At 41.2% G+C, this 13,419-nt stretch overlaps 1 protein-coding gene across 1 annotated transcript in view; it reads left to right on the forward strand.

Moving 5' to 3' along the window:
* The window catches only part of KDR (kinase insert domain receptor), an 88,624-nt gene extending 75,418 nt beyond the window's left edge, over positions 1-13,206 (forward strand). Inside the window, exons 22-30 of the mRNA XM_070757140.1 lie at positions 1,701-1,801; positions 3,599-3,721; positions 4,011-4,122; positions 5,428-5,527; positions 5,777-5,882; positions 7,088-7,239; positions 9,184-9,280; positions 9,730-9,818; positions 11,821-13,206. Coding sequence (XP_070613241.1) covers positions 1,701-1,801; positions 3,599-3,721; positions 4,011-4,122; positions 5,428-5,527; positions 5,777-5,882; positions 7,088-7,239; positions 9,184-9,280; positions 9,730-9,818; positions 11,821-12,031 — 1,091 coding nt within the window. The 3' untranslated portion in view covers positions 12,032-13,206. The remainder of the gene's footprint in view (positions 1-1,700; positions 1,802-3,598; positions 3,722-4,010; positions 4,123-5,427; positions 5,528-5,776; positions 5,883-7,087; positions 7,240-9,183; positions 9,281-9,729; positions 9,819-11,820) is intronic.
* Positions 13,207-13,419: the final 213 nt, after the last annotated feature.

The raw sequence follows: 13,419 nt of genomic DNA on the forward strand, positions 1-13,419 counted from the left end.
TTCAAAAATTTTAGCAAGGGATTTTCTGCCGGAATAGCAAAGTTGTTAGAGTGCAGCACTGCAGGCTACTTCAGCTAACTGCTAGTAGTAACTGCTAGTAGTTCAGCACTTCAAATCTGACCACCGGCTCAAGGTTGACTCAGCCTTCCATCCTTCCGAGGTGGGTAAAATGAGGACCCAGATTGTTGGGAGTAATATGCTGATTCTGTAAACTGCTTAGAGAGGGCTTTAAAAACACTATGAAGTGGTATATAAGTCTAAATCAGTGATGATGAACCTATTTTCCCTCGGGTGCCAAAAGAGCGTGTGGGCATGTTATTGCATATGTGTGAGTGACCAAACCCACAATTCAATGCCTAGGGAGGGTGAAAACAACTCCCCCACCTCCTGGAGGCCCTATGGAGGCCAGAAACAGCCTGTTTCTCAACTTCTGGTGGGCCCAGTAGCATAGTTCCCTCTAAGCTGAGCAGTGAGCAATCGCTCACTTAAAAATCATCATCAACTCAGAGTTTTCCAAACCTCCCCAGAAGCCGAGAGGGAAAGAGTGAGAGGGAAGGAGAGAGAGAGGAAGAGAGGAAGAGAGAGAAACAGATAGAAAAAAGAGAGGAAGGAAAAGAGAAAGAAAAAGAATGGGAGTAAGGAAGAGAGAAAGAAAATCAAAATCTAGTTTGAAACTAGCTCAACTATTTAAGTGGCATTTTGATATTGATAGAGTTGCCCTATTATGAGCTCACTGTTATAGACACACAGTACAGTATTTTATTTTGAAATTCTCTGAGGCAAAACAGGGTGGGTTTTTTATTTGTTTATTTGTTTGTTTGTTTATTATTTCTGTGCCGCCCAGTCCCGAAGGGACTGCCGCTCAGACACTATACTTTTCCGCCCCCCCCCCAAAAAAAATTAGAGGGAACACTGCCCAGTAGGCTCGTGTTTCATCCTCCCCACGCTCCAAAGACTTTCCTGGAGCTGGCAGAAGGTAAAAAGGCACTCTCTCATCCCCCCAGAGGCTCTCTAGAAGCTAAAAATACCCTCCCAGAGCCTCTATGCAAGCCAAAAATTAGCTGGCTGGCACACACATGCACATTGGAACTGAATTAGAGCAACAGCTCATGTGCCAGCAGATATTGCTCTGCGTGCCACATGTGGTACCTGTGCTATAAGTTTGCCATCATTGGTCTAAATGCTATTGCCTGGTATCTTGGTGGGTGTGGCCATGGTGGGTGTGACCTATTTGGCCTCCTGCACCATGGCAGAGGGGGCGTTTTTGCCCTCCACAGGCTCTAAAAGATTTATTTCAGCCTTTGATAAGGTGAAAATGGGCTCCCCAGGCACCAGAGGCCCGAACTTTTTGTAGGCCCATTTTTCGCCCTCCCCAAGCCTCCAAATATGCCCTACACTTACTTGTATTCAAAACAGGCCATGTGGGGGACTCCTGGGCAGAGTGGGGTGGGCAGGGCAGGGCCATTCAGGATTGGGATTTGGGGGCTCTCCAAACTGCACAGAATCTTAGCTAGAGGTTCTCCCGAACCCCTGCGAACCCCCAGCAGCCCACCCCTAAATTCAACTGATGAAGGGTAGATGCCACCCTCAGCCATTTCCATGGAAAATATTTCATCATTCCCATGCGAGCTACAATTTTAACTATGTTTGCTCGAGATGTGCCGTAGAGTGTGCGCTGAACATTTTTCGTTTCTTTGCAGCAACATCAGAAGATCCTTGCAAAGCTTCTCTGAGCCTAGAAGACCTCATCTGCTACAGCTTCCAGGTGGCTCGGGGGATGGAATTCCTGGCATCCCGGAAAGTAAGGAATTTCTTGTAGGGAAATGACACTTGTGGAATGACAACATCCTTCCGGAAATAATTGTAATAAGGATGGGGCTTAAGGGGAAGGAAATTGTAATGTTTGCATCTGCGGTTCATTCAAGACTTCATTGCATTTCTTGAGGTTAAGACTTAAGCTATTGATACTCCTCTTAAGTGCTTTGGTGAAGGTATCAGCCCTTGTGAATTCGCCAACAACATTGAGATACAAGCTGGAAGCACTTTGTCCATTTTCTCTGGTCAGGTTTTATAGTTTATTTTATGAATGTACATGAACATTTGCATATCTAAAAGAGCTGAACAGTGATTGCAAGCTTACAGTTTGGCAGTTCAAATTTCACCAATTCAAGGTTGACCCACCCCACCCCACCAGTGTTGGGTTACTACAGGAACTGGGGGGGGGGGGGAACCGTCCCAGTAGCAAAAATGGAGCTGTGCGTGCAACTCCAGCTGACCGGCAGGCAGTCACATCGGTGCAAGATTCAGCTTCTGCGCGTGCGCCGGAAGCCAAATCTCATGTAAGGACCTAGGACTTGACCTATGACCCCCCACTAACACTGACTAGAGAGGTAGGAGGAGAACCACCATAAGATGGTGCCTCCCACTCCCAACCCCTCCAGTTGGCGCAGACGGATAACATGGCTGATGGTATCGAAAGCCGCTGAGAGGTCAAGGAGCACCAGGATAGAGGATAAACCCCTATCCCAGGCCTGCCAGAGATCATCTCTCAGTGCAACCAAAGCAGTTTCCGTGCTGTATCCAGGCCTGAATCCTGACTGTTGAGGGCCTAAGAGTGTCTTAGGGTGTCATTTTGTGTCATTTTGATGGTGGTGTGCCCCAGGATTTTGTAAATGTAAAAAATGTGCCGTGGCTCAAAAAAGGCTAACTAAAGGCTAACTAGAGTTTATCCAGTTAGGTTTAGGTAGTTGGATTTAGTTTTTCCTGTTGTATGACTCATTAACTACAGGAATTTAACAGTTAAATACTGACTGTTGAGCTTCATCCAAGGACCGTTGGAGCTGGAGCGACACCACCTTCTCAACAACCTTCCCCATAAAGGGAATGTTGGGGACAGGACGATAGTTGTTAAATACAGCTGGATCCAAGGAAAGCTTCTTGAGGAGGGGGTGCACAAGTGCCTCCTTGTAGGGAGCCAGAAAGGACCCCTCCCTCAAAGAAGCATTGGTAATCTCCTGGACCCAGCTTCGTGTCACCTCCCTGCTGGCCAAAACCAGCCAGAAGGGACATGGGTCCAATAAACAGGTGGCGGAACTCACAGCTCCCATGGCCTTGTCCACTTCATCAGGTGTTACCAGGTCAAACTCCTCCCATACAGATGGACTAGGACCAGTCCCTGTTATCTCGACTGACTGATTGTCAGCTGACACTGCATTTCAATTGGAGGCAAGGTCTGTCCGGATCTGAGCGATTTTATCTGCGAAAAACTTGTTAAAATCCTCAGCAGTACCCTTCAAGGGTTGGTCAACTCCCCCCTGATTAAGGAGGGAGCGAGTCACCCTAAACAGGGTGTCTGGGATTCTGCAGATGCAATCAGGGCGACATTATATGTGTATCTTGTCGCCCTGAACGCCACTTTGTAAATCTCCATATGAGCTTTTACAAGTGTTCGATCAGATTCGGATTTAGTTCTTCTCCAACACTTCTCTAGACATTATACATTAAGTATAAGGTCATGCAATTTGCAGAGATTATAGCTTTTAAAGATAGCCCTATTTTCTGGAAGAATCCAGACAAGTGACTGTTTTTCTTGCTTCAGTGTATTCACCGAGATTTGGCTGCTCGCAATATCCTTTTATCGGAGAATAACGTGGTCAAAATCTGTGATTTTGGACTGGCTCGAGATATCTACAAAGATCCAGATTATGTCAGGAAAGGAGATGTAAGTTCAGTGTCTGAAATTTTGAGACGTTTATTTGAAATGTTGACCATGACATCCTAAATCCCCAATCCCACCTCCACTTCAATGATTTGCAAACATGTTGCAATCAGTTTACTAAAACTACAAGTTATAGCAGCTTACTACAACTATAAGTAAAACTTGTTTACTACAATTGTTCATATTTTACTGTGTTATATCTTTAACATTTGTGGAAGTTACTGTAACAACAATGTTCTTGTTATCGATTGCTGGCATTTTAGATATGTAACATTATTTCTTAACTATTTAGGCTAGACTACCCCTTAAATGGATGGCTCCAGAAACAATTTTTGATCGCGTATATACAATTCAAAGTGATGTATGGTCTTTTGGTGTGTTGCTGTGGGAGATATTTTCATTAGGTAAGTCAAATATCTTTGCTGGCTAATTCTTTTTAAAGTTTAATATGAACATTAACAATAACATTAAGACTACTGAAATGTAACCATGTTTGTTTATTTTTAATGGAGTGTCATTGTAAATACCTATTTCTTCATCAACGTAGAACAAAAAAGTAAACATTCAGTAGGTTTTTAAGCATTTGGAATACAGTGATCCCTCGATTTTCGCGATCTCGATTTTCGCGAAACGCTATATCGCGATTTTTCAAAAAATATTAATTAAAAATATTTTCCCACCCGATGACGTCACTCTCTTCCTTTCTCATCTTTCTTTCTCTCTCTCTTTCTCTATCTTGCTTCTTCCTCTCTCACACTCTCTTCCTCCCTCTCTCATCTCTTTCTTTCCTTCTCTCTCTTTCTCTATCTCTCCCCCTCTTGCTCTCGAGCGGCGCGTGGGTGGCGGGGAAGACCCAGGGAAGGTTCCTTCAGCCGCCCAGCAGCTGATCTGCTCGGCAGCGCTGCAGCAGCGAGGAGCCGAAGATCCGGGTTTCCCCTTTGCGTGGGCGGCGGGGAAACCCGGATCTTCGGCTCCTCGCTGCTGCGGCGCTGCCGAGCAGATCAGCTGCTGGGCGGCCGAAGGAACCTTCCCTGGGTCTTCCCCGCCGCCCACGCAAAGGGGAAACCCCGATCTTCGGCTCCTCGCTGCTGCGGCGCTGCCGAGCAGATCAGCTGCTGGGCGGCGGAAGGAACCTTCGCTGGGTCTTCCCAGGTGCGGAAGTAAAAACACCATATGCGCATGCGCGGCCATGGAAAAAAAGGGCGCGCATGCGCAGATGGTGTTTTTACTTCCGCACCACTATATCGCGAAAAATCGATTATCGCGAGGGGTCTTGGAACGGAACCCTCGCGATAATCGAGGGATCACTGTATGTTTATTTGTTGCTTCTTAATAAAATCCAAAACCTTCAATAAGGCCCAATTATGCCTGTGCGTTTAATGGGATGGAGCTCTCGACTCATCATCAGGAGGTTGTGAATTGCAGAGGATGGCGCAACAGTTTACAATGACCACAAAATAATGTCTATTTTTTTTGTAAGGCCATCATAACTCAAAACACCAGTTTTGAGTTAGTTGTTTTAGAAGTCTTGATTTTTCTGATCTTCTCCAAAAGACTCAAAGGTTTACCTGCCAAGCCTGATCTATCTTCCGCCTAGCTTTGGTTGAAGTGATGTACCTGTTAAATTTGTAGCTATTTTTCATATTGGTGAAGAACAATGAGCCAAGAATTTTCAATTTAAAAAACCCACCAAAAATCTACTATTTTAGGGGCCTCGCCATACCCAGGTGTAAAAATTGATGAAGATTTCTGTAGAAGATTAAAAGAAGGAACGAGGATGAGGCCTCCAGACTATACCACGCCTGAAATGTAAGACTTTTTGCTGTTGCAAACATATTTTGTAGCAGAGGTTGATCCTACCTTCATTTTGCTTCCTTCGATGTCATTTAGGAACGTTCCAATAAAAATAAAACACATTCATTAGTTGGCTAACACGGCTTTCACTTTAAAGAGGTAGAAGTGCAAAGCCAAACCATGCAAATCTTAAGTATAAGTAATAAGTAGCTGAATGGGTTTTATTCTGGGACATATTTATTTATGGTGGGTTTAATTCTCCAGGTATCAGACAATGTTGGACTGCTGGCATGGTGAACCCAAACAAAGACCAACCTTCTCAGATTTGGTGGAGAGCTTAGGGAATTTACTGCAAGCAAATGTTTACAAGGTATGGAATTGTTCTATAGCAGGGATAGGGAACAATAGCCTCTTTTATGACTTGTGGGCTTCAACTTTATTAATTCGCAAAACTGTATTAGAATTATAGAATTACATAGATAATTTCAAAATGTAATTGGAAATGTAGAAGATTGATTGTAAGTTAGCAATAGTTAAATGCTAATTGCCGGAATATTAATTGAGTTTGGAAGTATTGAATGAAATTATAGAAAAGTAAATATGGAAATACTGTATATTAATTGACATATTGAAGTTCAGATAGATTTTTGCAATGTTATTATATTATTACAAAATTATGATAAATACTTAAAAAATGAAGATTTAAAAGTATGGATTGACTAATAGTTGTGGAGTGTTTTGTTTTGCCGACTTTTATTTTAGTTTTAAAAGTAATAGAGTTTGGGTTTTTTTATTAGTATAATTTTTCTTTTGTTTTTCTTAAAAAAATATTTTTATTAGTTAGGGAAAGGTGGTATAAAGGTTTTTAGTTCTTTTGAGAAGAATGTATAAGAAGGAGGAGTAGGCATGATGTCCTTTCTGGATTTGAAAGAGAATAATGGTATCAATTTATAAAGAAAATCAATATTATTATTATTATTATTATTATTATTATTATTATTATTATTATCAATTAGATTTGTATGCCGCCCTTCTCCGAAGACTCGGGGCGGCTCACAGGATACAATGTAAACAATACAGCAACAAATCTAATCAGTTAAAATTACAAACTAAAAACCCAATACAGTAAATCAATCAGCCAATTCATTCACAACCACACATCTCATTTATAATGTTGAATTCAATTAGAAGAAAATTGGCTATCTAGACGACAAAATTAGATGTCAGGGTTTGGAGGTTTGATGAATACTGGAAGTAATTAATTTGAAATCAGTAATTTTTTGGCAGCGATTATATTTGTTTTATTAATACGATATTTTTTTTATTGTAATGTGAATAGAAGGTAGTTTGAAATGTATTGAAAAAGTTTGTATGGAGGAAAAAATAACCCCCCCCAAAGAAAACCCTTCCAGAATTCCTAAGCCAGCCATGCTGGGCTCAGGAATTCTGGGAGTTGAAGTCCACAAGTCATAAAGGGGCCATTGTTTTCCACCAACTCCCTGGATTCCCCCCCCCCATCTGCTCCACTCATTAATAATAAAAAGTGAACCTATTTTTGTCTGTCTCTCACACCAGGATGGTAAAGACTATGTTGTCCTTCCCCAAGTTATGTTGCTCCATACTGAAGAAGATTCTGGACTCTCCTTGCCAACGTCCCCTGTTTCCTGCGAGGAAGAAGAAGAAGTACACGATTCTCAGTTCCATTATGACAGCACGTCGCAAACAAGGTTTGTAATAGTCAGAGCATTCCATTGGGAATGTTCAACATCCCTTTCCCAAGGTTGACACTTGATGTGGTGATCAGAGGTGGTGTTCGGATTGGTTTGGGCAAACTGGTAATAGCAACCTACTGCTATACCCATGATGGCAAATGTATGTGGTACGCAGAGCCATATCAGTGGTCACGCAAGTTCAGATCCTACGCGCATGTGTGCACTGGCCAGCTGATTTTGGGGCCTTCTGCGCTGACTGGAAAACAGTCTGTTTTCAGCCTCTAGAAGGGGTGGGGAAAGCTCCAAGCTCCAGAGCTTTTCTAGGAGTCTGGGGAGGGGAAAAACAGCCTGCCTCCCCTCCGAAGTCAGAAATAACCCATTTCCCAACTTGAAATGGGCCATTTCTGGCCTCCAGAGGGCCCAACCGAAGCTCCTAGAAAGCTTGGGGAGATCAACAAAACAGAACTTCCAGTTCAACCAGAAGTCGGCAAATGGAATGCCTCCCAAGGACCTCCAGGGCAGTTGACGAAGGCCATTTTCGCTCTCCCTAGAGTCCTAGAAAGGCTCTGGAGCTTGGGAAGAGCAAAAGAATAAGTCTTCTGGTTCAACCGGAACTTGGCAAATGGGCGATTTTCCGCCTCCAGAGGAGGTGAGGCTATTTTCGCCCTCCCCAGGCTCCTAGAAAGGCTCTGAAGCCTGGGGAGAGCAAAAATGGGCATGCCATCACATGCTGGGAGTGGGGGGGGGGGAAATCACACGCACATGCACAGGGGGCGCATGAAATTATTGGTATGGGCACGCACATGCACGACCTCCCCTTTTGACACACGAACCAAGCCGCACACATGTGTAAAAGCTGTGCGCACGAGCAAATCATAAATCTGTAAAGCATTTAAATGCATCAAGGGGTTGACTAAATCCATAGGAAGTACCTCTTTCTACTGGATAAAATTGTAATCAGTCAAATCGTACGAGATTCTGGCAAATTTTGAGTGTTGCCTGGGGTCCAAACTGCTGGCGATCACAGCTTGGTGGGATGCTAGTTGTACAATAGAATAGAATAGAATAGAATAGAATTTTTATTGGCCAAGTGTGATTGGACACACAAGGATTTTGTCTTGGTGCATATGCTCTCAGCATACATAAAATAAAATATACATTTGTCAAGAATCATGTGGTACAACACTTAATGATTGTCATGGGGTCAAATAAGCAATGAAGAAGCAATATTAATAAAAATCTTAGGATATAAGCAACAAGTTACAGTCACACAGTCAGGGAGGAAATGGGTGAAAGGAATGATGAGAAAAACTAGTAGAATAGAAGTGCAGATTTAGTAGAAAGTCTGACAGTGTTGAGGGAATTATTTGTTTAGTAGAGTGATGGCGTTCGGAAAAATTTGTTTTTGTGTCTAGTTGTCTTGGTGTGCAGTGCTCTGTAGCGACGTTTTGAGGGTAGGAGTTGAAACAATTTGTGTCCAGGATGTGAGGGGTCAGTAAATATTTTCCCCGCCCTCTTTTTGACTCGTGCAGTATACAGGTCCTCAATGGAAGGTAGGTTGGCAGCAATTGTTTTTTCTGCAGTTCTGATTATCCTCTGAAGTCTGTGTCGGTCCTGTTGGGTTGCAGCACCAAACCAGAGAGTTATAGAGGTGCAGAGTGCTAGCAATAGCACTTAGACTTATATACCATTTCTCAGTGCTTTACAACAGTTTACAGAGTCAGCATATTTGCCCCCAACAATCTGGGTCCTCATTTTACCCACCTCGGAAGGATGGAAGGCGGAGTCAAGCTTAAGCCTGTGTGATTTAAACTGCCAAATTGCAGTCAGCCGGCAGTTAGTAGAAGTAGCCTCCAAAGCTTGCTTCGGATAATAATTGCAGAACGGAAGTGAAGTTTTGACCATCCAGTTCTATTAAGCTTTGGGAGGCTAACAAGAGATCTATTTCTTTTTTTTTAGTCAGCATCGCACAGGAAGTAAAAGGAACAGTCGCCCTGTGAGTGTCAAGACTTTTGAATCTGTGCCCGTAGAACCAACTATAAAAGTGGTTCAAGATGTAAGTCCATTTTATAGCTTCTTCTTTGGGGGAGGGCTTTTGATCTGTCTGTCTGTCTGAGGGGTGAGTTCCATTTACCTTTGCCACCAGTCTGCAATATGATGTTTCATGCGTGCATGCATGTCCCCTCGTGCAATTTGGCTTTCCTGCATGCTCAGAAGGTGGATTCAGCCCGAAACACAGCTGAGGAGTTGATCAGCTGTGCTTCGGACAAAGAGGAGGGTCCTTTTTCAAGCAGCGGAAGAGGAGAAGCCATCCAAACAGGGAAAAATTCGCTAACATTTTCAGAAAAGAAGATGGCGGCACATACAGACCAGCACTGGTTGCTACCATTTCAGGCGATCTGGTTCAAACTGGGAGGAACTCACCCCTGGTCGGTCGATCGGTCTGTTTGTATTTCCATTAATTGTCCAAACATCCTTTTTTCCCCTTCCTGTTTTTTTTTCCAGGAAAATCAGACAGACAGTGGAATGATTCTTGCGTCTGAAGAATTAAAGGCATTAGAAGAGAAAGCTAAAGAACTGGAGTTGCCCTTCAGGTAAATCTGGAGAAATAATCATTATACCCATTTTATTAAAATAAATAAATCAACCAAGGCAGTTCCTAAAAAAAGCAAAGGTTAGTTTTAGGAACTATCTAAAAAATTAGGTACGTAATTCCTAAAAAAATCAAAGAAGTCCCAGTGTGACACTGAAGGCATGGCTTATTTTTGGGGGGCGGGGGTGGCTTGATTATTATTATTATTTATTAGATTTGTATACCGCCCCTCTCCATAGACACGGGGCGGCTTGATGGTCATGTGACCAGGTAGGAGTGGCTTGACAATTATGTGACTTGACCAAGGATTTCCCAAGAACCTCAAAACAATACTCATATCAATGGACTCAAGACAAGCAGGTCAACAAATTTACCCACATCCTAGAAGTGAGCAGCTATAGAACAGTGAAATGACAGAAACATCTCACTTAGAATTTTGAAAGCACATTTTGAGCATTGTCATCAAGGTGCCTTCATGATTACAATGGCCACTCACAAAATAATCACTTACTCAAAGGCAACAATACTTTCACAGCCTAAGTGAACACCCCAAAATGCTCCATTCCACATAACAGTCTTAACCCTCCTTCCTGCCGACTACCAAACAAAATCAAGGTTTCTGGCAAAACATTAGGTTTCAAGCATTATTCATTTTATTTTTCTAGAGCAGGGGTCCCCAAACTTGGCAACTTTAAGACTTGTGAATTTCAACTCCCAGAATTCTCTAGCCAGCTATGAAGACCTCTGTTCTAGAGAATACTATAGCCATTCGGAAAGGAGGGGGAGGCAGAAACCCGACCACATAGAATTAATTCCAAATCTTATCTCTTTACTTTTTCTAGACACTTTTGTTTGTAGCAGAATTGCCGGCTTTGGGGTTTTTTAAATGCTTTCGAGAAGAATGCAGAGGCTGCCCAAAGAGGACGCCCTGCATTTTCTTTCAATATCTTTCTGTGCAAATTGGCTGCTCTGGGGTGGAGCTCCATTTTTGTTACCCCATTGCATCCCCCCCCCCTCTGGTCCGGGCACAGCTCACCCCTGCATTTCATATACTCAACTTTGGTGCAAAATTAGCCATTTTTATTATTTTTTAAAAAATATACTTTATTTGTAAATATAGAAAGAAAAAAAGGAAATAGGGAAAGGGTAGCGGGGGGTAGGAAGGAATATACAGAAAAGAAAAAGGGGGGTGGGGGGGGAAATGGAAATATGAAATCAAGCAGTTCAGGTAAGTAATACAATTATACATTGTAAGCTGTAGATTGTAATACATGTAATTCTTGATAACAATGTTGTATTTCTTAAACATTGTAAATAGACAATATCCTTAGTATTTTCAAGAATTTTCTTAGGTTTTAATAATAAATGTTACATCTCATGTTAATATATATTAGCTAATAACAAATTAATGAAAATATTTTCTAAATTTGAAGAATAAAAAGAGAGAGATATTAAATTTGCAAAAAAAAAGGGTAAGTGGAAAGATGGGAAGAAAGAAGAAAATGAATAAAAGAAAAGAAAGAATGCAAAAAAGAAAAGAAAGATCTGCGTGTGACGCAGACTTTTTCAGGGACGACTTTTTGTGGAAAAGTAGGAGGAGGAGTATATGCACAATATAGTAAATGTATTTTATATATAAAAGAGAAAAGGGAAAGAAAAAAAAAGAAAGTATATGTTAGTATTAGTAATGATGTGTTGTGTGATATGTATTGCATTAGTTTAAAGACGGATAAAAAGAGATATGATATAAGTTTTGTTGCAAATTGATTAGTTTTTGGCGCTGAGTCTTTTAATTAATTTGAGTTTGGTTGGAACGTTCAAAAGTAAGATATGATTAATGGTTTCATAAATTAGTGGTTTTATAATATAAAAGTTTGATATTTTTTTGTGAAACCCACACAAAACAAAAAAGACTCAGAATATTATGAAATATGGGAAAATTGGTACAAATGGGTTTCACAAAATTAGCCATTTTTATTTTATATTTTATTTTTGTTTTTCAGCGGGCTGATTTCCAGTAAAAGCAACGAATCTGTTATGTCTGAAGCTTCAAATCCCACCAGCGGCTACCAGTCAGGCTACCATTCAGATGACATGGACATTACCACTTATCCAAGTGAAGAAACAGAACTGTTAATGCTCAGGGACGATGCTGCTCAGACCTGCTATGTTGCCTATGGCCCTGCTATCTCCCTGAGTACCCAGTCTGTATAAGGATTTCTCAAAAAACCAGCAGCAACTGGAACTCATACCAAACATTGCCTTGTCCCATTGTATTCATACCCAGAATACAGGAGGGGAGAAAAATATGAATTTTCCCATTAAAAAAGAAGAAATTTCAATAAGGAGTCCTGCAGACGCAATGCAAGACTTGAAGAGAGCTTGAAGATATATGGGGCATTGCTGAAAGTCATAGACAATTGTTTCATCCTCAGTTTGAACATAACATCCGTTTGTAAAATCTGATAAGCAAGCCATCTTTCTCAGTCAAAATCCTTTGAATTTTGGGTTTGGTCAGCAATCAGATTTCGAGAAACATGGTCAATGGAGCTTAAGACAGTGTCTGACAGTCCATCCTAAATTCTCTTTCATGTTTATCTCTTCCATTGCAGGACCCTTCTTGTCTAAATCTTCCTGTTAAAAAAGTAAGGCGCTGAAAAGCAGTGCAACTGTCTTTGTGTGAGAAGCTCTGTTTTTAGTATCTAGGTCTGCCCTTGATGTATTTTTGATCCTTTCAAAGAAGGTTTCCTACTGAAATGAACTCCTTTAGGCTTGGGAAAGGCTTAAAAATTAGCAAATAACTCCAGAGTTTAACCATTATTCACCAAAGAATGTCGGCGAACATTTCTTTATTCAATCAATGTTGTATGGTTCTTAAGATGCAGTTGCGTATTAATTTTTTTCTGAAAGTAAAAAATTCTCTGGATAAAATAACCTCTTCTAATGCAGCCAAGCGAATTGTCCATAAAATTTTATCATGGAGATAACAGAGTTGGAAGGGACCTTGGAGATCTTCTAGTCTGACCCCCTACTCAAGTAGGAATCCTCTACCATTACTAGCTGCTCAGAATGTTCTGATGGAACTTTCAAGTGGACAGAATCCACAATTTGGTCACTTAGAGCTCTAACAACATGTGATATACTGTACATTGAAAGACTTTTCTTTACAGAAAGTATCATGAAGCTATTTTGACTTAGTGTTCTTTTTTTTTGGCTACTTTTATATTTTTTTCATTCATGGTTTTGTATTTTGTTTCCTATTTCAAGCAGAACAAATCCACGAATTATCGAAAAATTTAAAAGGCACAAACGGTGGTATTTATAGTCTTGGATACATAGGAAGAATTGTAATATATTATGGAAATAAATAAATATATTGTATAATGAGAGCTGAGTGGAGCTCATTCTTCAGTCGGCTCCCAAATTGTAGTTTATTTTATTTTTTTAAAAAGGGGGAGCAATTCAAATGGTCAACTCTCAACTGAACGTTTTTGAATGTGAATGATTTTACACGGTAAATGTCTATAGCAGTGATGACAAACTTTTTTTTTACTTGTGTGCCAAAAGGGTGCATGCCTGTGTGATAGCATGCACGCTTGTGC

The sequence above is a fragment of the Erythrolamprus reginae genome, chromosome 7 (genome assembly GCF_031021105.1).
Source record: "Erythrolamprus reginae isolate rEryReg1 chromosome 7, rEryReg1.hap1, whole genome shotgun sequence".
NCBI lineage: Eukaryota > Metazoa > Chordata > Lepidosauria > Squamata > Dipsadidae > Erythrolamprus > Erythrolamprus reginae.